The sequence below is a fragment of the Staurois parvus genome, unplaced genomic scaffold (assembly GCF_062004578.1).
Source record: "Staurois parvus isolate SC_StPar_1 unplaced genomic scaffold, SC_StPar_1.0 ptg000015l, whole genome shotgun sequence".
NCBI classification, from domain to species: domain Eukaryota; kingdom Metazoa; phylum Chordata; class Amphibia; order Anura; family Ranidae; genus Staurois; species Staurois parvus.
In genome coordinates, this window is record NW_028317811.1 from 2,919,126 (window position 1) to 2,945,633 (window position 26,508).

The window sequence follows — 26,508 nt, forward strand, 5'->3', positions numbered from 1 at the left end:
CCCTAACCCTCAAGGAGTGTACAATCTATAGTCCCTAACATTCATACATACACATACTAGGACCAATTTAGACAGGATCCAATTAACCTACCTGTCTTTGGAGTGTGGGAGGAAACCGGAGTACCCGGAGGAAACCCACGCAGGCACAGGGAGAACATTCAAACTCCAGGCAGGTGGTCCCGTGGCTGGGATTTGAACCAACGACCCTAGTACTGCCAGGCGGAAGTGCTAACCATTTAGCCACTGTGCTGCCCATTATGGAGTTGATGATGGAAAGATTTGGACAGTGGATGGATGTGAGGCCAAAAGGAGAATCCCAGAATTATACCTGGTACCCTGACAAATGAGTAGCTGTGCTGAAAGCTATGCTATACATTCTTAAAGTGGTTGTAACCCTCAGACATAATATATGAACAAATCATATCCCTCTATAGTGTGTACTTGTCTCTATCCAGAACACGAAGTGTCATTTCTGTCCGCTGCTTCATTCCTCGGCTATCAGTGTTTGTCACTTCTGACAAGGTTCCTTGACACCAAGAGAAAAAAGCTGACACTGGAGGGAGTTCCAGCACACAGCCTGTGATTGACAGCCTAAGCTCTTCCTGTGTGCTGTGGAGGGGGTGGGGGTGTCTCCTTCCCTCCAATCAGGTATCAGAGCTCTCCTAACTGAGCTCTGCAGTGTGTAACTTCAGCTCTCTGCCCCCTGCTTTCTGAAAGCTCAGACAAGCTTTATACATTCTGAACTTTGAACAAATGTAGAGAAGGGAAGACTGCAGATTCAGATACAACGTATTTAGGAGGATGTGTTTTAATGCTGGGTATCACCTGAGGCCGTCACTTCAATTCAATGTAAAAGTGTATGTTTTTACAAACTGACAGTAGAATACAACATTAACAGTATGCTTTAATCGACACAAGGTGTTGCTGACTGAATTCTGTATGCTGGTAATAAGAAAGTCCTCCTCTATTACAATATGTGAACATGCGTTCTTGTAGCAAACCATAAACCTTTTATACGGTGTAAGAAATGATTCTTGTGAATACTGGTTAGTTGAACCTGAGATGTCTAATTTGCTTTCACTATTTTGTTTAATAAATCCTAATTCACAGTATGAGAAAAGGGTTTCAGCCTGGTAAGAATCTTGTATAGTTGATAATAGAATGTAAATATAAATGCTGTATTCACTTTTTGTGATGAAGTATTGCAACTCAGTGACTTATATGACTGTGAATGCTACAGTCTGAACTTCTATACATCAGTAGTCCATGAAGGTTTTATTTTTAAATGTGTGGATCGTTGTATTTGTAACACTAATAGATTTTTGTATGTTCAATCTTTCAACAGATCATCTAAAGAGGAGGAATATAGAGAACAGTTTATCTGCCACTCATCTGATCACTACGCCTTGTCTGACGGAGACTGGTCTCCACAAGACAGGTATAGAGCTCCACAGCTTTCAACTGCTTTGTATACTGGGCAGCCAGCTCTGCATTCTTGTGATGTTTCTCATAGTGTTTTATGAAGGATGGTGTTAAAGCATTTACAAATTCACCTGTCTTCTTTGTACGCACTGATGTGAATGTTGTGAACTTGTCTTATTTTTTGGTTATGACCATGTAAACTAAATGCCCAGGAATTCGCCTGTCTTATTGGCAGTACCTGTAATTTATCAGTAATTGTTTCTTTAAGCGCAACTCTGAGAAAAGTAAAAATGCTCCCCTGCAGTGGAGCTGCCCCCCCCCCCCCCACTGCAAGGATTAAATGCTTATTTACGTCAAAAGGACTGGGTTAAGTAGTTTTAAAGGATCAAAGTTCACCATCTAACAAGAAATAAAAAAATGTGCATTTACTGTTGTTTTAGGTGCCTGTAAAGCATTGCACCGGTAATCAGCAGATCCCTGGTGCCATGCAGGTCTCCTGCAGACTGTCAGTGTAATCTGCCTGCTTGTACATCATACAGGCAGGCAGTTTTACACTGACAGGAAGAATCAATGAGCTACCACAGTGCTCAACAGCACCATAGTAGTTTGTTTTTTTTTCTTTAATTGTGACAGCTGGCGAAGGTAGAAGATTCCCCACTAACTCACAACACAGGTATCTCCTATGCCCTAAATATTGGTGTACCGTGTTACAAAAGGTGAACTTATCCTTTAACTACGTGAACCTTCACTGCCTCAGCAAACAGCGCATCCCTGTCCCTCCATGTCCTCGCATCCAGTGCAGGATGTTGAGCCCCCACATTGGACTAAATGACAGCAGGGGCATCCGACCACCAGAGCACACGGGAGAAGAGGCTGTGAGGACCACTCTTGCAGCCTGAGTGAGCAAAGGATTGGGTAAGTAAGACTGCTTTTTGCAGCCAGCTAAATGTAAAAGAGCATTTATTTGCATTGGGGTTGACAGCGCTTCTGCAAGGGAGGTTTTTTGCTTTCCCCAGAGGGCAGCTTTACCACTTTTGTAGATTGTATGGCTGTTGTATATCCCCTGTATTGATGATGTTGGGGGCATCCAACCACCAGATTGTAGAGTTCAGAGATTCAAACCATCAGACTCCCAGCAGGACTTTGATCAGATGGCAAAGAAGGCCATACTGCTTACTGTATGCTAGCCTAATTCAATTCATTCTTCATGCACAAGTATATTTAGGTAGGTAGCGCCACATCTATTCAAAGTGCAGCAACCAAGAGTGAGCAATTGTATTTCAGCTTGCTGCAGACAGATGAAAGTTATATTCAGATGTTTTTTTCTGGACTTTGCAAGACTGTATGAGTGCATTATTGTAGTTTGTTTACATCTAATAATAATGATTTGAATGTTTTTTAATCTTTATGTAATGTATTGCCTCCTATTTATTAACTGAAGTAGAACTCACTAGTAGAGTTCAGGAAAACTGCTTATCAGTCACTAAGCACTTTGGGAAACTGTTTCCATTGTCAACCAAAAAATGGAAAATGCATCAGCATTTGTTTCTTGCCTCCACGGACTACCAGACCTATTAGATGTTTCAAAAGCTATACATCTGAACTCAGAGTGCAAATTCAAATGATTCTACACAAAGCCGTTTTACTAGCTTATTAAAGAGAACAATTTGAAACGTGCATTAGACCAAGAACAGGCTATTATTCAGAATATGCAGAATTATTTTCTAGGGTGAACGTACGCTAAGTGTTCTTGATTGAGAAACATTGCTTTACTTTGTTCTCAGTGGTTTTTCGCAGTCTATGGGTCCAAAGAGTGATTCAGAGCTAGAAGTTAAATCTTCAGAGAATATGCTCAGAACAGAACCTCAGATGGAGTGGACGTGGGGAGGCTTTCCAGAGTCTGCCAAGGTACAGCATGTTGTCTTTACAAGCTTCATAGTGGTAGATAAGGACATTGTATGACTTTAATAATGGACAGATATTACACGTCTTGCATGCCTACACTACTTTAGTGCCAAACATTTGTTTACTCTCTCAATCTCTTAAACTGCAATAAAGGCCATTTAGCCCTTTGTCATGCACTCTCATTAAGAATGGTGAGGTAATTCAGAGGCCTTAATTGAAGTGGTTGTACACTCCAGACGTGAAATATGAACGCTGCATATCCCTCTATAGTGTGTACTGGTCTCAATCGAGAGCACTAAGTGTAATTTCTGTCTGCTGCTTCATTACTCTGTTATTAGCATGAGTCATTTCTGACAAGTTTTCCAGACACCAAGAGAAAAAAGGTGACAGGGGAAGGAGCTCCAGCACACAGCCTATTATTGACAGCCTCAGCTATGTTCCTGTGTGAAGGATGGGGTATTGTTCCTTCCTTCCTTCCTTCCTGCTCTCAGAGCTGTCCTCAGTGAGCTCTGCAGTGCAGCCCCTCCTACTTTTTTTTGAAAGCTCAGATTAGCTGTATAAATTCTGGACTTTGAATGGATGTAGAAGAGAGAGAGCTGCAAATAAACAGGTAAAACTTGTATAGGAGGATTTGTTTCATTTTTGTGTATCACCTGAGGTTAGTCACTTCACTGACTTATATGTAAAGGTTTACAACCACTTTAAGGTAACCGTTCCCAGGCTGAATTTTGACCATTTCCTGCCTAATCGGCCAAAATGCAAGCTATGTGTGTCTTGTCTCAACCACCTATCTCACAAAAGTCTATTAAAAACTGTCTGAGCTGGATGGAAAAATATTAGTTGAACCGTGACTGTTTCCAGTCAGATGCAGTCACTGTTCATGTATTCAGGCAGCCACAGGTGCAGCAGCTGCCTGAGCACAATACAGTGTAAATTATTTCATCCATACCATTTAACTTGCATGGGTTGCATCTAGTAATTTCATAGCCACCTGTTTCTTTGACAGCAATGCTTTGATTTCTAACAAAATGTATATCTTTTAAGGCTTGCAAAAAGGAAAGAATAGAGCACTTACGGACAGCCACAATTACTCCTTCTGAGAACACGCACTTTAGGGTGATCAGTTCTGAGGCCTTGTCGGGCACAACTGAGGATTCATCCACTGAGGACTCTGTTTGCACAGTTCTTAAACCAGAGCCACGACCTCACTCCATCAGTGTTCAGATAGATCCAGACCAGTTAACAACTGATGAAACCACCCCGACCTCTCCTTCTGCACCAGAAGACCTCCTCCCCCAGGAGACTGCTGATATTGTGTCAGATATGAAGCCTTCCTTAAAAACAGACTCTCCAACTAAGAAGAAAGGTACATATTGAACTAACCCATATCAGACATTTCTGAAATTTTGTGATGTCTAGAGACTTTTCTTCCCAATATTAGACAAATATAAGCAGTCAAATAATATAGAATTATATTTTAATTTAAAGAATAAGTTTACTTTTAAAAAAAAAAAAAAAAAAAAAAATGCACATATTTTATTGCACGTAGATAAAAATGTGCATTTACTATTTATTTTTTTAAGAGACTGGAAAGTATAGCACCAGCGATCAGCAGATCGCTGGTGCCATGCAGGACTCCTACAGACTGTCAGTCTAAGCTGTCTGCCTGTACATCTTATGGGAAGGCAGTTTCACGCTGACAGGAAGAAGCAATGAACTCAACAGCGCCGTAGTAGTTCATTGAGAACTTAAAGCCGACAGCCGCAAAGTCTGTTGGTAGTTGTAGTTTCCTGCTCACAGAACTCTGTGAATAAATGATACTGCTGCGTTCTTTTTTCAAAAAGTCACAGCTGGTTCAGGGAACTTCTCCCCGTACTGCTCTCACACAGAGGCAGCGGATCGCTGAGCAGCTGGAACATTTTACATGTTCCACCCTAAAAATGGGTGGAACATGTAACACATTCCATAGGTGAACTTTACCTTTAAGTGGATATCCAGGGTTTAAAGTGAACTGCATTATGAAAGAAGAATAGGTGCTGCCATTGTTGGTCTTTCTGTAAATGTGGACTGAGTTTAAACTATAGTACGTCCCAGACAAACATGTTGTAAATTAGTGTCAACAAAGTGTCAGAACTACTTATCTCTATACTTGTTTTGCGTCAGTGGCTCTAACAGCCCTAAAATCAAAATTTTAGAATGACAGCTGTTTTCAAGAAGAGAGTTAAGCAATGGCAGCCTCCATTAATCTGTAATAAATGAATCCCTTTAGGACATAGTCACATCGGGTGAAGTAGAACTGTGTTGGGTCTGCTGTTCCTGCGCAGTCCTACTGCAAGGCAAGGCAAAATGCCTTGCCTCCTACCTGGCATTTTACACCACCATGTTGTGGTGGTATGTGCTAAAAAAAAAGTACAGCTTGCAGTATCTTTTTTTTTTAGTGTAGCACAATGCGGGACAAGCTACCTCCTCGCACCGTGCTGCATCCAGTAGACGTTATTGAACTGTCATTGTGTGCGATACACCATGATTGGCGCATTGGGACTGCTGTAATCCAACTGGCCTGCTGTACTTTTTTTTTTTTTTCCCTGTACAAGAGAAGGGGAAAGTTCTGGGCACACATCCTTAGAATTAAAGATGACCTTGAAATGCAACATTAAGGAAAGAAAGAAAGTCCTGAAAGCCGCACATCACAAAAAATACTTGTGTAGGAAGCAAGAGCATTCTCAGCCTGAACTCTATCCAGGCCATGCCTCTGACATGTTTCATCCCGCCCATCGGGCTTAGTGGTGGAGAGAAGGATTCCACAGATAGGGGAATCCTTATCCCTGTGACTTAGCCCTGTGAGCGGCGCGAAAAGCCCCAGGGGGCATGGCCTGGACAGAGTCTAGGCTAAGGCTGCTCTTCTTACACTGGTTTTGTGTGATGTGTGGCTTTCGGAACATAATTTCTTTCCTTATTGGTATTTAGGGAGCCTAGACCAGTGCTTTCCATGCCTGCACTCCCAGTGGCTGACAGCAGACGAAGACCTGCCAGAGCCTGGAGCGGCACCTTTTCTTGTATGGGTTCACTTTTAAATACAGCACCTAGTCTAAGATTTCACCTAATCCTCTGCATCTTATTTTAATCCTTTGTTTACAATGTTAATATGGGATATATTTAACTTTAGATCTCATGCACACAGAATGTACAACTTTACGAATGACCTTGCTTGCATCAAGTTCCTGCATAAAAACTTGGCCATGTGATGTACGCATGTAATGTTGTGCTTCGTTTACATGCTTACAGCCCAAATGTGCGCTGTTGGTCGCCGCTGCTAATTACCTATTGCTGATTTGTTGGCTCTGTGCAGTAGGATCCATGTACACTAGACACATGTTTACATGCACAAACATTTACATGCGTACAGCGTCAAATTCACTTATGAAGGATGTCAATCATATATTATGATGTGGACCAAAACTGACTTGTCTGTATGAGGCCAGAGGATACAATAGTGCTGCCTTCAGATGTGTAGAAATTAGATATGAATACAGATTATTGTATGCCCATGTGCATGAGCACGATCCATAATTCGCTCTAGTCTCATCTCATTGCCAGTGAAAGAAAACTATTGATCTTGTTTTGAAGCTTGTCACCTTTCAGCTGAATGTGGTAAACATGAGATATTTGCACATAGTATTTTAGTTCTGAACAGGATAAATAGATTTATATATAAAACAAACATGATATATTCATTGCAAACGTATTTGCTGTTGCCTGGTATAAACTTCTTTGAGCACCACTCCCAACATCAGTAATGATCCACTACATAAAGGGGTGATGGTGTGAACAGGTTCATCCAGAAGTCATGACGGTAAAACAATGTGGAAACCCCACACACCAACAGCTCAGTGTGGGCTGAATGTAAAAAGCGGCCTTAGCTACCAATGGCCACACCCCCTGAGGCATTTCACCACGCCCCTGGGGTTAGTTATAAACACACCTGTAAAGTTGCTTGGCTGATCCTTCATCTTGCTGTGATACTGTGGGAGTTAAATGAAATCATTCTCTTATTTACATTTGTTTTTTCCACAAAGGAGTGAGGAAGAGAAGCCAGCATCAGGGCCCAGGTGATATTTATCTGGACGACTTGAATGTTTTGGAGCCTGAAGTGGCAGCACTTTATTTTCCTAAAAGGTATAGTTCTATTTCTGTGCGAAATGCATCAATATGAGCCCAATGAAATAAGGATCAGGGAGATGTGTAAGTACAGCGTTGAAAATAATTATTTGATCCCCTGCAGATATGGAAAGTTTGCCCACTTACAAAGAAATGAAGTCTATAATTTTTAAGATAGGTGTATTTTAATTGATAGAGACAATATATTGATCAAAAATCCAGAAAAAAAACAATACAAAATGATACAAATGTTGTAAATTCAGTTGCAGTTCAGTGAGCAAAATAAGAATTGATCCCCTGCCAGCCAACAATAATTCTGGCTCCCACAGACTGGCTATGCGATCATGTGTTACACAGATTAGTCCTGTCAATTTAAGAAGGTGCTCCTAATGACAACTCCTTATGTGTTTAAAAGGCACCTATCCACAGAATCTTTCTTCCATTCAAACCTCACCACCATGGGCAACACCAAAGAGCTGTCAAAGGATGTCAGGGACAAGATTATAGACCTGCACAAGACTGGAATGGGCTACAAGACCATCATCAAAAAGCTTGGTGAGAAGGAGACAACTGTTGGAGCAATTATTCGCAAATGAAAGAAATACAAAATGACCATCAATTGCCCTGGTCTGGAGCTCCATGCAAGATTTTGCCTTATGGGGTAAGGATAATTAAGAGAAAAGTGAGGGATCATCCCAGAACTACACAGGAGGAGATTTTGAATGATTTCAAGGCAGTTGGGACCTCAGTCACCAAACAAACCATTGGTAACATGATATGCCGCCATGGATTGAAATCTGCATCACCTGAAAGGTCTCCCTCCTCAAGAAGGCACATGCAAAGAAGGATTGGGAGAAAGTGCTGTGGTCAGATGAGACGAAAATTGATCTTTCTGGCATTAACACGACTTGCCATATTTGGAGGAAGAAAAATGCTGACCATGACCCTAAGAACACCATCCCTATAGTCAAGCACGGAGGTGGAAACATGCTTTGGGGTGGTTTGTCTGTTAAAGGTACAGGCCGCCTTTGCCACACTGAGGGCCAATGGACGGGGCCATGTATTGTAAAATCTTAGATGAGACCCTTTTTCCTTCAGCCAGAACACTAAAGATGGGTCGTGGATGGGTCTTTCAGCATAACAATGACCAAAAAACTACAGCCAAGGCAACAAAGGAGTGGCTCAAGAAGAAGCACATTAAAGTCATGGACTGGCCTAGCCAGTCTCCAGACCTTCATTCTATAGAAAATGTATGGAAGGAGCTGAAACTTCAAGTTGCCAAGCAACAACCAAGAAACCTTCAGGATGTAGAGAAGATCTGTAAAGAAGAGTGGACCAAAATCCCTCCTAAGATGTGTGCAAACCTGATAACCAACTACAAGAAACGTCTTACCTCACTGCTTGCCAACAAGGGTTTCTCCACCAAGTACTAAGTCATGTTTTTTTGGGGGATCAACTGCTTATTTTAGTCACTGAACTGCATCTCAATTTATAACATGTGTATCATGTGTTTTTTTTTTTTCTGGATTTTTGGTTGATTTTTTGTCTCTATCATTTAAAATTCACCTATGAAAAAAATTATAGACCCTTAATTTCTTTGTAAGCGGGCAAACTTACATAATCTGCAGGGGATCAAATAATTATTTTCTCCATTATATACTGTATGTTTGTAGATAGGCATGTATGGGAAATATTTGCCAAGATATTTACCAATATGGTTTGTATTACTTCCACTGTTACAGAAACTTTTTGCATACCACATGAGGGTTTGTTTTTTTTCTTTTCTTTTTTTTTTTGATTTAGCATAATATGTGCAATTTTACCACCCCTTTGCATGCTGCTTTATAAATGAAGTGCAAATGTCAAGTATTAATGCCGTTCTGGTTTCCATCATTTCCACATAAACGACAGCAGAAATAGTTTCCCAGCCATTTAATAACAGCGCAAACTTACTGTCAAAACAAAGATGTATGAAAGATAAATGCATTCTCACACTTTTAAAAAAAATAGCCTGTAGGATGATGCAATTTACTCAGATTAAAAAAAATGTATAAACTGATCAGCCATAACTTTATAACCATCCACCTAATATTGAGTAGGTCCCTCTTTAACCTCAAAACGGCCCCTTTTGCCACCAAAACAGTCCTGACCCATTGAGGCATGGATGCCACTAGACCTCTGAAGGTTTGCTGTGGTATTTTGCACCAAGCTGTCAGTAGCAGATCTTTGAAGTCCTGTAAGTTGCGAGGTGGGGCTTCCATGGGTCAGACTTACTTTTGCAAATGCTTGAATGGATTGGAATCTGGAGAATGTGGACGCCAAGTCAATACCTTAAACTCATTGTGTTCTTCAACCATTCTTGAACCATTTTTACAGTGTGGCAGGGCACATTATCCTGCTGAAACAGGCTACTGCCTTCACATGAATAGCAGGACCCAATGTTTCCCAGCAGAACATTGCTCGAAGCATCACATTGGCTGTGTTGGCTTGCATTCTCCCCTTAGTGCATCCTGGTGTCATCTCTTCCCTCAGTAGGAGACGCAAATGCACCTGGCAAACCAAAGGATGGTAAAGAAAATGCGACTCATCAGACCATGCCACGTTATTTCATTGCTCCTTGATCCAGTACTGATACTCACATGCCCATTGTAAATGCTTTTTGCTGTGGACATGGGTCAGCATGGGCACCCTGACCAGTGTGCAGCTACGCAGCTCCATTCGCTACAAACTGCAATGTCCATCTTTTCTGTTCTCAACACATCAACGTCAGGAACAACATGTTTACCGGTACTTACTCTCTAATATATCCCACTGACTTTTAGATAACATTGTAACAAGATACTCAATGTTATTCACCTAGCCGGTCAGTGGACATAAAGTTATGGTTTATCGGTGTATATTCATAATATCCTATAGACAAATAAATTACATATGTACTTGTGCATAAATATTCTAATCCATTTTTACTCAGTCTGGATGTATGTGTTCTGTGCTGACAAATTGTCATGTGATTCCTGTTTTGCTAATGAAACAAAAGACCCCACCTTATGCATGCGTTCACGAGTCTTTTGATGCACATTTTTTTGCATTTTGCATCAGGATGCTTAAATATGTATCAAAACACAGGTTTTTCTCAAACATAGGGGTGTGAATAAGGCCAAGAAAGTTGGTGCCTTTACCAACCCCTATGTGGGTGCATACAACATACATCTTTTAAAGTTGAAATTCACTACCACAACCTGCAAAGTAAATAACAAACTTTTGAATGTTCATATAGATAAAAAGAAACCAGCCACATTTGCAAAGAGCAGAGCTTTTTATAGCTCTTAGCTATTCACTGCTCAAATCCTGCACGTGATCCTCCTCTGCATTCACTCATACACAGATGGGTCAATAACATCAAAGACTTCCCCTGTAAACCATGCCATCCTGTTAAAACGAACATGCACTGCTCAGTCCATGGGCGCAAATGTATTCTTTCTGCATGGTTCAGTGAGGTCCAAAACCAGGGAGTGTGCTAGAACAGTTTGGATCTATGTTGCCGAGTTTGAGATTGCTGGGAACATTGTGAATGTGCTTACTGTGTGCCCTTACCTGTCAATCAAAGATGTGGATGGGAGGATGAGTGTGAGTGACTCCATGGGGATTTTGGTGTTGCTGAAAACACATTGTGGTTTCACAGGCTGAGCTAAAGCGCAGATAGAATTGGAATTTGGACTGATTCATTTAGACAAGTACAAGGATCATTAAAACTTATTTAACAATTCAAAGGTGAATTTCCCCTTTAAAGAGCACTTATCCTTTTATGGACTTGTAGTGACAGCAGCATTGTTACATTTAATGTACGTTCAGTAATCACTGTAGTATGTTCATTCACGTTTACATTGATGAGAAGTATGATGCTATTTGTATTAACAAATAGGAAAGACATCTGGAATCCGCTGCACTCTTCAATCTTTACTGTGAAAGTAAAATCAGCATCACAGACAGTATTGGGAACATCAAAGGTTAACGCGTTTCACACTAACAACTCGTGCTTATGGTTAGTAAGCGCTAGTTTTTTGCGTGAAACGTGTTAATCTTTGGTGTTCCTGATACGGTCTTTCCTATTTGTAGTCCTACAAACAAGCTGTGCATGCACCTTCATATAATTTGGCTAGTGGATGGTTATTTATTTCAGGTACTTATATAGTGCTGTCAGTTTACGCAGCGCTTTATATATATATATTCTACATTCACATCAGTCTCTAATCCTCAAGGGGCATACAATCTAAGGTCCCTAACTCACATTCATACATACACATACTAGGACCAATTTAGACAGGATCCAGTTAGCCTACCAGCATGTCTTTGGAGTGTGGGAGTAAACCATAGTACCCGGAGGAAACCCACGCAGTCACAGGGAGAACATTTAAACTCCAGGCAGGTTGTGCTGTGGTTGGGATTCGAATCAACAACCCTAGTGCTGCCAGGCAGAAGTGCTAACCACTTAGCCACTGTGCTGGCTCGTTTCACACTAATCACCTGGAGCAGCGTTTGTTTTGTCCTATTTGTATTTACACTGAAATAATATACTTGTATTACAGCGAATCCGATCCAGGTTCAAGGCAGTGGATGGAATCAGACCAGCTCTCAGGCTCCCAATCCCCCCAGTCTGTGGGTAGCGCTGCTGCGGATAGTGGTACAGAATGCCTCTCTGATTCAGCCATGGACTTACCAGATGTCACGCTCTCTCTGTGTGGAGGGCTAACTGAGAATGGAGAGATCTCTAAAGGTGAATTTTACTGGCACTTTTCCCCAACAACAGCCCCATTACAGAAGTTTATTCATTAGCAATTTTTAGAGTGGCAGATAAACTTGTCTTTCATTTGCTTCCTGAAAGCTGTTTTCCCTTATGCCATGTTACTGATTAGTAGACATATGCTGCCTCTTAGTGGAACAGACACCTCACAGGGACCAGATGACATAATAGAATTTTTCTAACAAAGTATGCTGTTTGCTGCAGCTTAGCTAATCTAAAATGTAGAAGTTCTATAATAAGCAGCCTCCAGCTGTACAAAGATTTAGGCCTCAGCCCATCATTTAGACTCTCCCTTCTGCACAGGGGTAATGTCACGAAGTGTTGATTTTACTGGTCAAAATCTGTAGCAGTTTCCTTATTACATGTTGTATGTTTTACTTAAAACGGGGAAAAAAAAGCAATTCAAGAAGTAGTGAGTACAGAATGCAGTAACTCATCGGATTTTGGATACCTGCAGTAAACTCTGTTAAATGATTCCAGATTGGTTTCCACAGGTTATTGCGCTCTTGTACGTCCTCTATACTCCTGTATATGTGTTATGTCAGGACAATAATTAAGAGAAAGGGGTTAGAATTTCTCACAATGTTGTTTTTTTTTTTTCTTTTTTTTTTGTGTGTGCGGTTTTTGTTTTTTTTGTTTTTTTTTGGGGCTCCATGTACACTGCAGCTGATAAACTCACATTTAGGAGCTTTTCTGCATTTTTTTTTTCAGCAGCCCCTGAACTCTCCCTAATGTTTTCCTATGTGTCCATGTACACTGTCGTTTACAGTTGTTTTTTTGAATGCACCAAACTTGCGTTCAGGGATAGATTTTTATCAGCGTTTCAAACTCTTGTAAACGCAGCTAACTGCATTTATAAGCATTTGCGTTTGGAAATTTTTTTTTTTTTTAACCTTTCCATTTCCAGATGCTGTCCAGAGCCTTTTTTCATCATGAAAAATGCATGCAAATCATTTTTTCCGGTACTCAAATGGACCTGGTACACCATACTTTGAGGTTTCGCATGAAAGAAAATTTGTTAGACAATGCTGCAATATTTTCTGCACATAAATGAGCTGGAACACATCCAAACACCACAACAATAAAAAAAAAAAAAAGACAGCTAATCTCAACAAATACTACTCTCTCTATTTCTCTCAAAATGTCTGAAATAGTAATTTTTTACTGTTCTCAGTGCATTCTGGGCATTTTGGAAGGTCTCCTATACTCTTCTATACGCAGACGCTCCTAAACGCAGTATGCAAACGCGGCTAAACAGACGTTTTTTAACCTACGTTTTTCAGCAGTTCGTTTCCATCGTTCAGAAGTGTCCCGTGTACATGGAGCCTTGCGCTGTGCCTTTCTCTTCTTTTGACAACCACACATTCAGACTATTTATTAGTATTATAAGGGAAAGGAAGTGAGGGACAATCTTTTCAGATGAGCATAAAAACGTGATAAAAAATGTTATTCCACTCTATCCAAAACTTAATGGTTGGAGTTGAGCTTTAAATATGAGGTCTCTTAGTCTTTTTTTATCGAAACTAATTTTTTTGTTTGTTTCTAGAGAAATTCAAGGAACACCTTATTACATATCAACAGTTTGCAGAAAATCCAGGAATAATCGACAATCCTAATTTAGTTGTGAGGATCTATAACAGGTATTATTACACAGTAAACCACCATGGCCCAGGCTTGTCTGACTCCTGTTGTGGTTGCCTGTATAGTTGATGGTTATTAACCATGGCCTGCTCAGTCAGTTGCTTCTTTGGGTTTCATTATTGCACATATTGTAGTCTGAGATTTCGTTCCTGTGGGGGGCAAATCAGCAGCAACAAGCAAGGGGTAAAGATGAGAATCTTTACCATGTGTTACTGTGTGCCTGTTAGCAATTTTCCTTGTACAGACTACATGTGTGGTGTGTTTTGAAGCCACGTGTACAGTTTATGTTTGAATTACTGGTGATTTTTACTTCATATTACAAGTAACATCAGCAAAGGCACAAATCTAAAACAAAACTCCAGGCCAGCAACTAAATACGCAAATACCTGTTTGAATGGGTTTACCTGCCAAAGCATTTGCAATGTTTTTCAGTCATACTTATAATCCAGACCAGTGTTTCTCAAACTTTTTTCAGTCAAGGCACCCTTTAAAATTATGGACAGGCTCGAAGCACCCCATTCTAAAATGTGAAAACTCTTCCAACATTTTTTTATAATGCAGCACCATCCACACATGTAGGACACCCAACATTAGAGGTGATTTATTCTTCTAAAGCAAATACACTTTTGCACACTGTCTAGTATTCCTATGTTTCTCTTCTCCCTCAGTTTTTATACATCAGTGAGCTAATGTGACCCCAGCAATGATAGAGAGGGGTAGGGGAGGGTGAAACTAGGATGCTGTGCAGGCAGCTGACATCCTCATCAACTGATGATGTCATTGGTTGTCAGGACACTGGTCGTAATAATGCACAATGAAAACCTATGGCTTTGTGTAACTAAAATGCAGGATTGTTCCACCCTCTGGCTTGCATAGAACTTTTTACCAATTTTTAGACATTTTGCCAAGGCACCCCTGAAGAAACCTTAAGGCACCCCAGGGTTCCTGGGCACCCTGGTTGAGAGAGGCTGATCCAGACACTCCTGTTAGACAGCATGGCCAAATCCTGGACCTCTCTACAGACTCCACTATTGTTAAACCATGGCCACCCCACTCTCCAATTTGGACAATAAACCCTCATGCACACTGGACGTTTTTACAGCTGCTGTTTTTGGCTTTTGAGGTTTTTTTTCTACAGCTAGTAAACTCCCCAGCATGTTATTCTATGTGTCCATAAACACATAGACTGTAATCAATGTTTTTTGGCTGGAAAAAAATCCAGAACTAGTGGGCTTCTAGAGGAGTTTTTTAGCTGTAAAAACACTCTAATGCTGAAAAATGTGCTAAAACACCGCAAACCGGCGTTTTTGGATGGTTTTATGACTAAAAAAAAAAATATTTTTTTTTGGTTAAAAAAAAAAACTCAAATGAGTAAAACCGTGGGAAAACACCGCTAATCGCGGCTAAATGCTAATGCAAAAAGGCTGAAAAACTCACGTTTTTAATGTGCCTTTACACAGCTAACGTTACTAGCGGTATCAACACGTCTGGTGTGCATGATGGCTAAAATAAAAAAACACACTAATTAGGTCATAAGATTGATAGCATGTTGCAATACAGTAGAGCTGTGTTTGGCTCAAAGTGCTGATCCTCCCAAATCTGGTCTGAATGCCACTGTGCAGAGGAAAAAAAAAGAGGCTGATATCAAAGGAGATTTGGGTACTTATGTTAGTTGCATGTCAAAGGACATTTAAGTCCTAATTCACTCACACTTAGAGGAACTTCTGCCTCTAACCCCCAATATCCCCCCCCCCCTAATATTTTCCCCCCTGCTTACCTGATACTGTGTTCTGCACAGTAAGGATACTCCCCTAGCTAGATATCCATCGTTGATCTGCTGGGATTCTCTTCGCTGCACTGGTCTTGTGCTGCCATGTTGCTTCCTGACAGCTGTCGGCTCTTCTGGGTGCACACGACATGAATAGGACTGCCTTCCGGCAATGTATGGAGTTCCTGTGCAGGGAAAACACAGCCCTCAGACGGGGGTGCGCTTAAGTATGAGGCCTAATTATTTCAAGGATAACTGGATTTGATGGCATTTTTATATATGACTGGAAATTATGCTAAAATTGGAAATATAAAGAGAAGCGGTCATAATGTTTCTCTCAAAAGCCTCGGAACCAGATGATATCTAGCCCTTGTTTTTTTTGTTTTTAAATTTGGTGCTTCTGTTGGCTCCTGATGTTCTGCCAGAGTTTTATCGTCAGTTTGACACGGTACCCCATACATGCTTCCACAAATTGAGGGCTGTTGACATTGACAATAGTGTATGTACCTGGATAGAGAGCTAGTTACAGGGGTGCATCCAGAGGGTGTTGATAAATAACATATCTTCTGAATGGTCTGCAGTTAAGAGGGGTGGCTCAGGGCTCTGGCCTAGGACCAGTCCTGTTTTACAGAGCCATACAAAGCAGTGTGCAGGAGCTGACAGGAGAGAGATCTGTGTTTATACACAGGTCTCTTCCCCTTTGGAGATGCTCACAGATCACCGGGTACCACTGAGAAATCACCGTCCAGGACCCGGTGATTGACAGCTATGGCGGCGCTGGTAGGGCGCGCGTGCAGCCCCTACCTGGAACTGCGAAATCACGTGTATATATACGTGATTTTGCGCACCCATGCTGCCCTGTAGCGGTATTTCTGCTATAGGGCAGCACAGAAGCGGCTAGTTAGAGCTATAAGGATATGGAAGTCTCTTCCACAATTGGTGGTTGCAGTGGGAAATGTTGCTAATTTAAAAAAAAAACTCTTAGATGGGCATCTTATTGAGCACAATATACATGGATAAGGGAAGTGGTAAAGACATACATAATACACACACACCCACACACAGGTTGATCTGGATGGACTGGTGTCGAATTTCATTGTAACTGATATGTAATTTAATTTTTGTCTGCGTGTGTGTGTGTGTGTGTGTGTGAATGAACTAACTAATATTATGTGTACTGTGATAACCTTACTGTTTTGCAGGTACTATAACTGGGTACTGGCAGCACCGATGATCCTGAGTTTGCAAGTATTTCAAAAAAACTTACCCAAGGTTAGTGTCTTGTTTTTAATTTTTGCGATCTGTGATTTTTGACACTTTTGGCATTATTGCACCTTTTGTTTCTTCAACATCACATATTAGTTTTGTTTTTAGAATACCATTGAGTCCTGGATGAAAGAAAAGATGCCAAAGAAATCTGGAAGATGGTGGTTCTGGCGAAAAAAAGATGGTGGTTCTGGCGTTAAACAGGTAAGTCAGTGTTGCTTTCTGAGCTGAATAATGTACACTAATAATTGAACCCCTTCTTGTGAAAAATGACACGTATGAGAAACATTTTAAAAAGTAGGCTTTTACATAAAGTGTATTCATCATTAATGTGGTTCTAAAGTCGAAAGGTTTTTTGCCTTAATGCATTACTTGCATTAGGGTACAAAAAAAACCTTACACTTGCTTTTTCTTTACCCTCCTTCCTAAATACTTACCTGAGCCCGTCTTTCAATCAATCCAGTGCTGCGGAACAGCTGGCCAATGGCTCCTGCTGCTGTTAGTGAAATCCAGTGATGTGGGAGGTGTGGCTGACTCGCGCTGTGCGTATCTGTGGATGCACACAGCCCAGCTCCAGAGCAAGCCATCATTTGTGTGACCCTATAGCACATGGCTTGCTAATGGGGGTCACGCTCAGGAGAGGAGAAGCAAAGAGCACCCAGCAGGGGGCACCAGAACAAGTAGTAATGGACCGCTGTGCAATATCCTTGCACAAAGCAGGCAAGTACAAACATTTTTTTATTTTTGTTTAGGGGAAGCCTTTAGTGTCACTCTAAGTAATCCCCCCCCCCCCCCCCCAACCACAATTCTATAGTTCCCAAAATTTTTCACCGCTGAAACTTTCTTCCCACCCAGGTGCTTATTTTGCTTATTTTCCCCTGACAATGAAGACCTCTTGCATTTATTACTTCCTGGCTGGCAAAATCTAGTGCAGAACTGCTCACATCCCTGAAGATTTGTCCCATAGAATTGAGTGGGACGCACATATTCTGTTGGAGCAACATCCAGTTAAAGTCTGAAGCCTCATACACACTGCAGCTAAAATAAGCCTGTTTCACATGAGTTTAATGCTTTCTTTTTTTCCCTGCTTCTAAATGCCCTTCTATGTTAGCTACTACTAGAACCAATGGCTACTACTCCATACTCTTACTTCTTGACCTCTCTGTGGCTTTTGATACTGTTGACCATCCCCTCCTCCAAAAAAAAAACCTCCACTTGGCCCCCGAGACTCGGCTCTCTCCTGGTTCTCCTCGTGCATATCACAGCGCTCCTTCAGTGTTACCTATAACTGTCTCCTCCGCTCCACTTCCACTTTCTGTAGGGTTCCCTCAAGGTTCTGTGCTCAGACCCCTTCTCATCTCAATCTACACCTCCTCCCTTGGTCACTTGATAAACTCCCATGGCTTCAAGTACCATCTCTATGCTGATGACACACAAATCTATCTTTCTTTTCACCTCACCCCTTCAGTCTCCTCGCGCAATACTAACCTACTAAGTGACATATCGGCATGGATGTCATTGCACTTCCTCAAACTAAATCTTTCTAAAACGGAGCTCATACTATTCCCTCCAGCCCGTGCCCCCTCCCCTGACTTCTCCATCAAGATCAATAATACAACCGTCAGTCCCTCTCCTCATCCCAGGGTACTAGGTGTAATCCTAGACTCCCATCTGTCCTTTCAGCCCCAAATCCAATCACTGTCCAAATCTTCTCCTCCGCAACATCTCCAAGATACTCCTGTTTTTAACCACTGAAGCCACTAAGCAACTTATTCACTCCCTTGTTATCTCTTGCCTTGACTATTGTAACTCCCTCCTCATTGACCTACCTAATCGCATGCTATCCCCTCTTCAGTCTATCATGAATTCTGCTGCCAGACTTATCCACCTTACAAACCATTCCATATCTGCCATCCCTCTCTGCCAATCCCTTCACTGGCTTCCCATTGCCCAATGAATAAAATTCAAAACATTATCAGGACCTCTCCAGAGCCTCCCCATCCTCTGGAACGCTCTACCCCAATCTATCCGTCTATCGCCTACTCTGCCCACTTTTAGGCGATCTCTGAAAACCCATTTCTTGAGGGAAGCCTATCCTGCCTTCAGCTAATAACCGAATCGTCTATTTCTGTTATCAGTCCATCCCCCACAGTTTTATAACCTTTTGTACCACCAGCACCTCCCTCTTAGATTGTAAGCTCCAAGGAGCCTAATCCTCTTTTATTGAACTGTATAGTTGCTGTATTGTCTCCTTTTATATTGTAAAGTGCTGAGCAAACTGTTGGCGCTATATAAATCATGTATAATAATAATATTGTGTCCATGCACACATAGGCACTTACAGGCACAAATGTGTTTTGATGCACTCTAATGACCAGTATAAATTATTATTCTGGCCAGTTGAATGCATTAATGCCAAACATGCACAAATGCTTGCAAAAAACACGGCTATTTTCTAAGCTGCTTTTTTCTTGTAAGGAAAAAGGCGTCCAAATGAGCACAGTGTGCATGAAGCCCAATGGATGATACTGTGCATGCACAGGCAGTGAAGCAGTAGATTTTGAGCTAGTTACCACTCCAGTCTTTGGGGTGGATCCCAACTTTGAAGTCGGGATCTTTCCCCAGCCTGGACCCTGCTGTCGGCTGAAAACGGGTCACAGGAGTGCAAAACAAACTTCTGAATGAGCTTTGGCTGTACTTCTCCTTTAATCTCTTCACACGGACTCTTGGTGGCTGGGCCTTGACGCTGAGCAGCCGCATATTTGCATACCATTGTAAACAAACATGTGCTGAGAGCATGCGCCCTGCGCGCTTCCAGCACATGTGTCAGCGTCCCATGAAAAGTTCCCAGTCTCTTCTTGCAGTCGGGACCTTTCCAATCATGTGACTGCTGTGACAGTCATGAGAATCCCTTAAAGGGCCGAGAGACGCTGGCATGAAAGGGTTAAAGAACTTCAGAAATTGCAGCAATTTTAAAAATCTGCTGGCTTCTAATGGGTTACATCAAACAAAGTGTATGCCACCTTGTGGACCTGTATCTTCTATTCACATTTTGACTAAGCACTGGTGTATAACTATCACTATACTTCCGGTGCACCTATGCTAGATCCTCAGTTCTCAGATACAGCAACGGAGCTGTATGCAGCCACTCTGCCTGCCCCACTTCTCCTCTTGCCCAATCACAGAAGGCTTTGTATTATGTGAACCAATTCACAAAATACATAGCCTTCAGTGAATAGACAGCGGAGGGGAGGGGTGGGCAGTCACACAGCCAAATCTCTCCTGTCAGAACGCTGGGAGCATAACAATAGCTGTACTCCGTGTTTAGGACAAATGTAAGTAGAAGAAAGAAGTCCACATGGCGTCATACATATTACACTTAATTAACCCAGCTCATTTTTAAAACTGCTGTAATTCATAGTTTTGGATAGTGTAGGGAATTTATTTATTTTATATGTGTATGTTTGTTTTTTGTTTTTTTTTTAACCCCAAACTGTGTCCATTTACTTCCTGCCCCAGAGATGCAACAGAAATTGAGATGAAGGCTAGGTTCACACTGCTGCAATTGTGATAAATTTTAAGTGCGATTATGTGGTTGCAAATACTATGGGGCCAAAATCGCACTGAAATTGCACCAAAGTAGTTCAATGCTGAGTTGCATTTATATGAACTGGCACCATTGAAAACAATCTGAAATCGCACTAGTGTGAACGGAGACGAAATCTTCCCAATATGAGGAAACTTCGCACCTTAGAGAGTTGTTGTTGAAACATCTCTCCATACTGGAAGATTTAACCTCACCTCTTGCTCTTGTGATAGCTTTAAATTCTGAATTTGCCCTCTTATTTTGGTGACAGTGCTCTTACCCTACCCTAGTGGGCCTAGTAAATACATAAAAATAAAAACATTACAAAAATTACTTACAGTACATGTTAAAATGAGGTTTGACTGTCATTTTTCAGTTTTATATGATTTGTTCTGCCTTGTTTGTTTGTTTTTTTACAGCCAGACGCAAAGGAGGAGAAACTGGACACAGACGTGGCCAGTGAGCAAGTATCAGAAACCAAGGATCCACCTGCTATCCGGTAACTGTACTAACTGTTAGTTGTAATGATAGAAAGTACCTTCTCTGTGTTGTGAATGTATACTTTGTGCAGCGCTCAAACCAATGACTTTACATAAAAATCAATTAATATGCATTATATCAACCAATATTGTTTTTAAATTTATCTAAAATACAAAAAATATGCCAATAGTGAAATAAAAGTGAAACACACATTATATAATCTATAGAAATCATAATGTAAACCTGATAAATGTCCACTTTTCTTCACAATCTTATACAATAAAGTACAATGTGGTGGTCTACATTTCAAAAATGTGCTCTTCTCCAACTACTACCATGCCCAATAAGGTGTACTCTCACCTTTCCTGATGGACCTCAACATAAAATCAGAGGTCAAAACAAGATTTTCAGTAATATGGTGACTATCCTCAGGACTCCTGCTTAGTATAGATGTTTAGAATTCAACTCCTAGTACTGCAGGCTTTCTCCATTTTCACAGGTCAATTTAGTATTGTGGCATAAGCCCATAGAAGAGATGAACCGCTCATAGTGCTCAATGGAGATTATAATATATATCAAGAGAATTGCACTCGCAACTGCCAACCATCTCCTCCCACCCCCGCACAGACAGGAGAGGAAAGAGAGCTAGTTCTGCTGCTCCTCCTCCTGCTCTCTTTCTGCTTCTGCCTTGCCCACAGTCCCCAGCATTGCTGGGCCTCAGGAAAAGGGAAACCTCCATCGTTGGTGAGGGATCTCACTCTTCATCCCCTGTGTGTGAGTGAAGTGGCCCCTTCTCCCTTTCTCTCTTCTGCCTCTGAGTTTACAATAATGTAAGGGGGAACTCAGATTTAGGGGGTGCTCTGTGGACTCTGATGTAACGGGGTCTCTGCTTACCAAAGCCCCCCTTACATCAGAGTTCCTCTTTATACCAGATTCCACAGCATTCCCCCTTACATCAGAGCCACCTCTAAATCAGGGTTCCCCTTGACATTCCAGAGTCCACAGAGATCCCCCTTACCGTGTAAGTGGAAATTCTCTAGAATCTGTTACAAGAGGGATCTGCAGATTTGTCAGTCTCTGATGTATGGGGCTCTCTGCAAACTCTGATGTAAGGAGCTCTGCAGAGTTTGATGTAAGGGGCGCTATGTAAGTGTTTTGGTTTGATTTGAAGAAAAGGTGGCAACCCTACCCAAGACAGCAGGAAGGGGGCCCGCTGAAGAACATGCGAAAGGGTCCCGCTGCGGGACTGTAACAAAGTGCCCTGCAATAGGAGAAAAGGGCCCCAAGCTTGGAGAAAAAGCGGGGGGCCCTTCATGGTTTCTTGCACCAGGGACTTGAAGTTTCTAGTTATGCCCCTGGCTGAGATATATGCCGTACAGCCCCGCTGCAAGTATGGCAATCTGACTACGGTGATGTCAGAAGCTGCATCCTCCAGACGTTATCAAAAGTAGGCTGGATTGACAGTACACCACACTTAAAACTCTGAGCTGCCGCCCATTCCCGTAGTAAGCAAACCACAAAAGACCCCGGCGCTTTTAATAATGGATAAACATTGTTGGTAAGGCATTGGCAGCACTCTATCAACACTCTGTACAAAACTCTGTTTCTTCCTAATTCTTTGATATACATTCGACTAATAAAACTACTGTATATCAGCAAGATCCACAGACATTATATAAAATCATATAAATTAACCTAAAACTAAAATCTTTTATTATAAAATCATCCTAATCACTATATTTTTTTTTCCTAAATACCAATCTCTAAAAATATATCAAAAATCATTTATCAAACAAATTCTGGCAAAAATCATATATAAAATATTATATGGAACATTAATTTTTAAATTATTTTATATATCCTTTCAAAAGTTCAGTATACTCCTGTTAAACCGCATGCTGTAGGGCTAAGATAGGAACCTATATAGAGCAAATGTAAAGGTACCATGGGGATCTCATTCATATGTTATGGTGATGTCCTAAGTTACTCTGCTACTGGCCATCAGTGGTGGATACTCTTAATTCTGTTTTTCAAACCACCATATAGCTTGACCCAAAACAATGCATATTAGATATACTTGATAATGTCGTACTGCAGTTACATCTGATTGAGGCAGTCACCAAGGCGTTGTTTCAGGATTGCAAATTGATACTTCACTATTAGAAATCGGAACTTCCTCCAACCCTGGAGGAATGGTTATGGGAGTTACATTAACATATTATAGTTTAATTTATCTCCACAGTGGACGCCCAGTGAAATTTGAGAAACTCTGGGATGCCTGGTTGGCCACCCCGGGGGTCTTCCGCCTCTTGATTTGGTATTGCATAGGTTGCTGTAACACCCCTTACCCATTTTGCTAAGCTTGCACCTCTATATTTAGTAGTTTTTAAATTGACTAAAGCACAAACCGGGTAGTCATGCTGTCTCCCTTTCCAGCAACAACACTCTTATGTACACTGAGTCAATATTGGTTTATCTTTTACCAGATTGTGCACTGTATTTACGAAGTGGTTGTCTGCATACACTGGAATCTTTTCTGTTTGTATGTTGGACTGTATGTTTAAATGTTTGAAGCTGAACTCTGGGCAATTTTTTTTTCTTCAATGCAATGAGGCTGTGCCCACACTGCATGTGTCAACTGCACATTTTTAGGGGTGAGCAGAAAGCATATACTCACCCGATCCTTTGTTTCTCTGGAAAATGCTGCTCCCCCACAGTCCAGCGGTGGACTTTTCCTGGTCTACGGAGCTTCCTCTGTGCATGATGACATCTGGAACATTCCACTATTACAGACGGCTGGAGCGCAGGGAGTGCTGAACCAGTCTTATGCTGGGAGGATTGGAGGATTAGGTAAGTATGTCTCCGCTCCCCTCTCTCTCAGAAAAAAAGGAACATTTAATCCATGCTGTGCGGGCACAGCTCCACTACATGGGAAAACATTTTGCTCCGAGTTCACCTTTTAATAAACGCTACTTTCTGATTTAAAAAAATATATATATTATGGGTCACAGGTATAAATAAATAATATTGTAGATACATTATATATCACTAATAAATCTGTTGGAGCCCAAACGATACTTATGCTTAAGTACTTGCCGATACCGATTACTGATTCCTTTGCCTTTACAAAATTAATTGCTCAAATCACACCTGCAGAGAAACCATGTGTGATTCGGACAAGAATTGCACCGCATTCCAGTGCAAATCACATGTGATTCTTTGCAGTACTATTTGTGCTCTTTCATTTTGTATGGGCTCAAGTCGCACTGCAAAGGAATATGTAATCGGTATCGGCGAGTACTTAAGCATAAGTATCATAGCGCATTTTCACGAGTACTCATGCAAATGTTTAGTATTGACACCAATATTGGTATCGGTGCAACCCTAATTATAAATTCATCAGGATTCCTTCTTCCTCGGCTACCTTATAAACTTTCCCCCTCTCCAGTGCCTCTTATACCTTTCTATACCCCAAAAGAACCCTTTCTTGATGTCCTACACATGTTCTCTCATGCATGTGGACAGCTGTCTAGGTATATTGATTGATATATTGATACTTGTATATTATTTGATTTTTATGTAAAGTCATTGATTTGAGCGCTGCACTGTGAGTGTATTTGAACTTTTGCGTTGTACTGTGTTTGGTGGTTTTCACAGTGGTGCTAGCAGCTGTGTGCATGTTTTATGTTTTTGTAAAGCAGAGGTAACCGCTTTCCTTTTTTTCTGCGTTGTTAAAATGCATAGTTTAATTCATATGTACACTTCTTCCTTCCACCCATTATGTCTTATAAAAAGGACTACAAAAGACAATATTTATTAAAAAGAACTGTGTTTCTTTACAGCTGGCAGTCAAATTCAAACCTGTACTGCTGAATGGCAGAGAACTGATCTGATTGGTTGCTAGGGAGGAGTACAGTTGGCTGTTGACAGTCATATCTTGAAACATATGAGGCCTACTGTCTCTTTTCAGCTTTTTATAATAAATTACGTCAGCCATGTTAATCTTGGTAATTTCCTTCATCCAGACTTTTCAGCAGAGTAATAAATCTAAAAAAAACATAAAACAAAAAAAAATCACAACAGTATATCACACTATTTTTACAGAAGTCAAGTCATCATGACTTATTCAATAGATATTTAGTTATGACAGAAAAAGCAAACAACTGGGAAGCTGCTTTTCCTCATTGCCCTGTTTGGAGTGATTAAGCTAACACTGTCGCATAAAAGAGCCTTAATTGACTTTTACTTTCCATTGGCTTCCAGTCAGATTCATGCCTGGAGGCCTTCCATGCACCTGAGACACGGCACTTGTTACAAGACTAAAACAGTGACCCACTGTTAGCACTTGCTGTTTACACCTGTTTTGTATTACTCTTGGGATTTGTCTTTTTAGGTACCATATAGGGTCAGTATAGGCTCCCATGTCAGCTTGTACCCATACATGACTGTTACTAAAAATACTAATTCAAATTGGAAGGGATTCAAGTTTGACAACAATTTTCATTAATGTGGATCAAATAATGTAAGTTCTAGAATGGGACCGTGTATAGCCCAGATCTGCCCACATATGTAAATATATATCAGTAAACCTGCATCTATTTTCTATATTTCGTCTTTTGAGCTTCTGCATGTCTATCTTGACAGCATAGAGGGAAATAACTTGTAAAGCACTCTTGAGAAATGGGAGAGAGAGACAGCCTTTTCACAATTGAGACACTTGTCTTGTGTAGTAAAGCTGAACTCAAGATATAATATGTATGCAGTTGATTAGCCATAAGATTATGATCACCCACCATAACCTGTCAAGGTATAGATGCTACTAGACTTGTAGGTGTGCTGTGGTATATAGCACCAAGCCGTTAGTAGCAGATCATTTTAAAGTGGTTGTAAAGGCTAAGGTTTTTTTTTTTTTACCTTAATGCATTTTCTGCATTAAGATAAAAAAAACCTATGTTCAATTTCCCCCAAATGCCTGATCTCAATCTAGCGCTGCTCACTCTCTCTCTCCTCCTCTGTCATCAGCGGACATGGAGGCAGCATTGGTAGCTATTCTTCCTGCCTCTGTCAATCAAATCCGATGAGGAGGGAGCAGGTGGTGGGGCCGAGCCACACCGCATGACTCAATGAGCCCACACAGCTGATCTCCAGATTGAGCCTGCACACGTGCCCCCATAGGAAGTAGCTTCCTATGATGGCACAGAGAGAAAATGGGGAGCCTAGAGTTCATGTAGCCATTGTAGGTGCTTTTGGCTATGAACACAAGTCAGCAACATTGACAATGCAACCAACTTAGATGCTCTGTGTATTCTGACACCTTTCCATTGGAACCAGCATTATCTTTTTCAGCAATTTCAGCTACAGTAGTTCTTCTGTTGGCTCAGGCTGCACAGGGCAGCCTTTGCTCCCTATGTGCCTCAATAAGCCCTGGCTGCCCATAACCCTGTCGCTGGTTCTTTGATTTTCATTGCTTGGACCACTTTT

The 26,508-nt window shown here is 41.2% G+C and overlaps 1 protein-coding gene across 1 annotated transcript in view; it reads left to right on the forward strand.

The window, feature by feature from the left end:
- Positions 1–26,508, forward strand: part of LPIN2 (lipin 2) — a 157,934-nt gene that overhangs the window by 92,599 nt on the left and 38,827 nt on the right. The window contains exons 5-13 of the mRNA XM_089678201.1: positions 1,346–1,438; positions 3,207–3,330; positions 4,372–4,693; positions 7,404–7,503; positions 12,072–12,259; positions 13,833–13,926; positions 16,898–16,967; positions 17,070–17,165; positions 20,967–21,046. Of these exons, the coding sequence (XP_089534327.1) occupies positions 1,346–1,438; positions 3,207–3,330; positions 4,372–4,693; positions 7,404–7,503; positions 12,072–12,259; positions 13,833–13,926; positions 16,898–16,967; positions 17,070–17,165; positions 20,967–21,046 (1,167 nt within the window). The remainder of the gene's footprint in view (positions 1–1,345; positions 1,439–3,206; positions 3,331–4,371; positions 4,694–7,403; positions 7,504–12,071; positions 12,260–13,832; positions 13,927–16,897; positions 16,968–17,069; positions 17,166–20,966; positions 21,047–26,508) is intronic.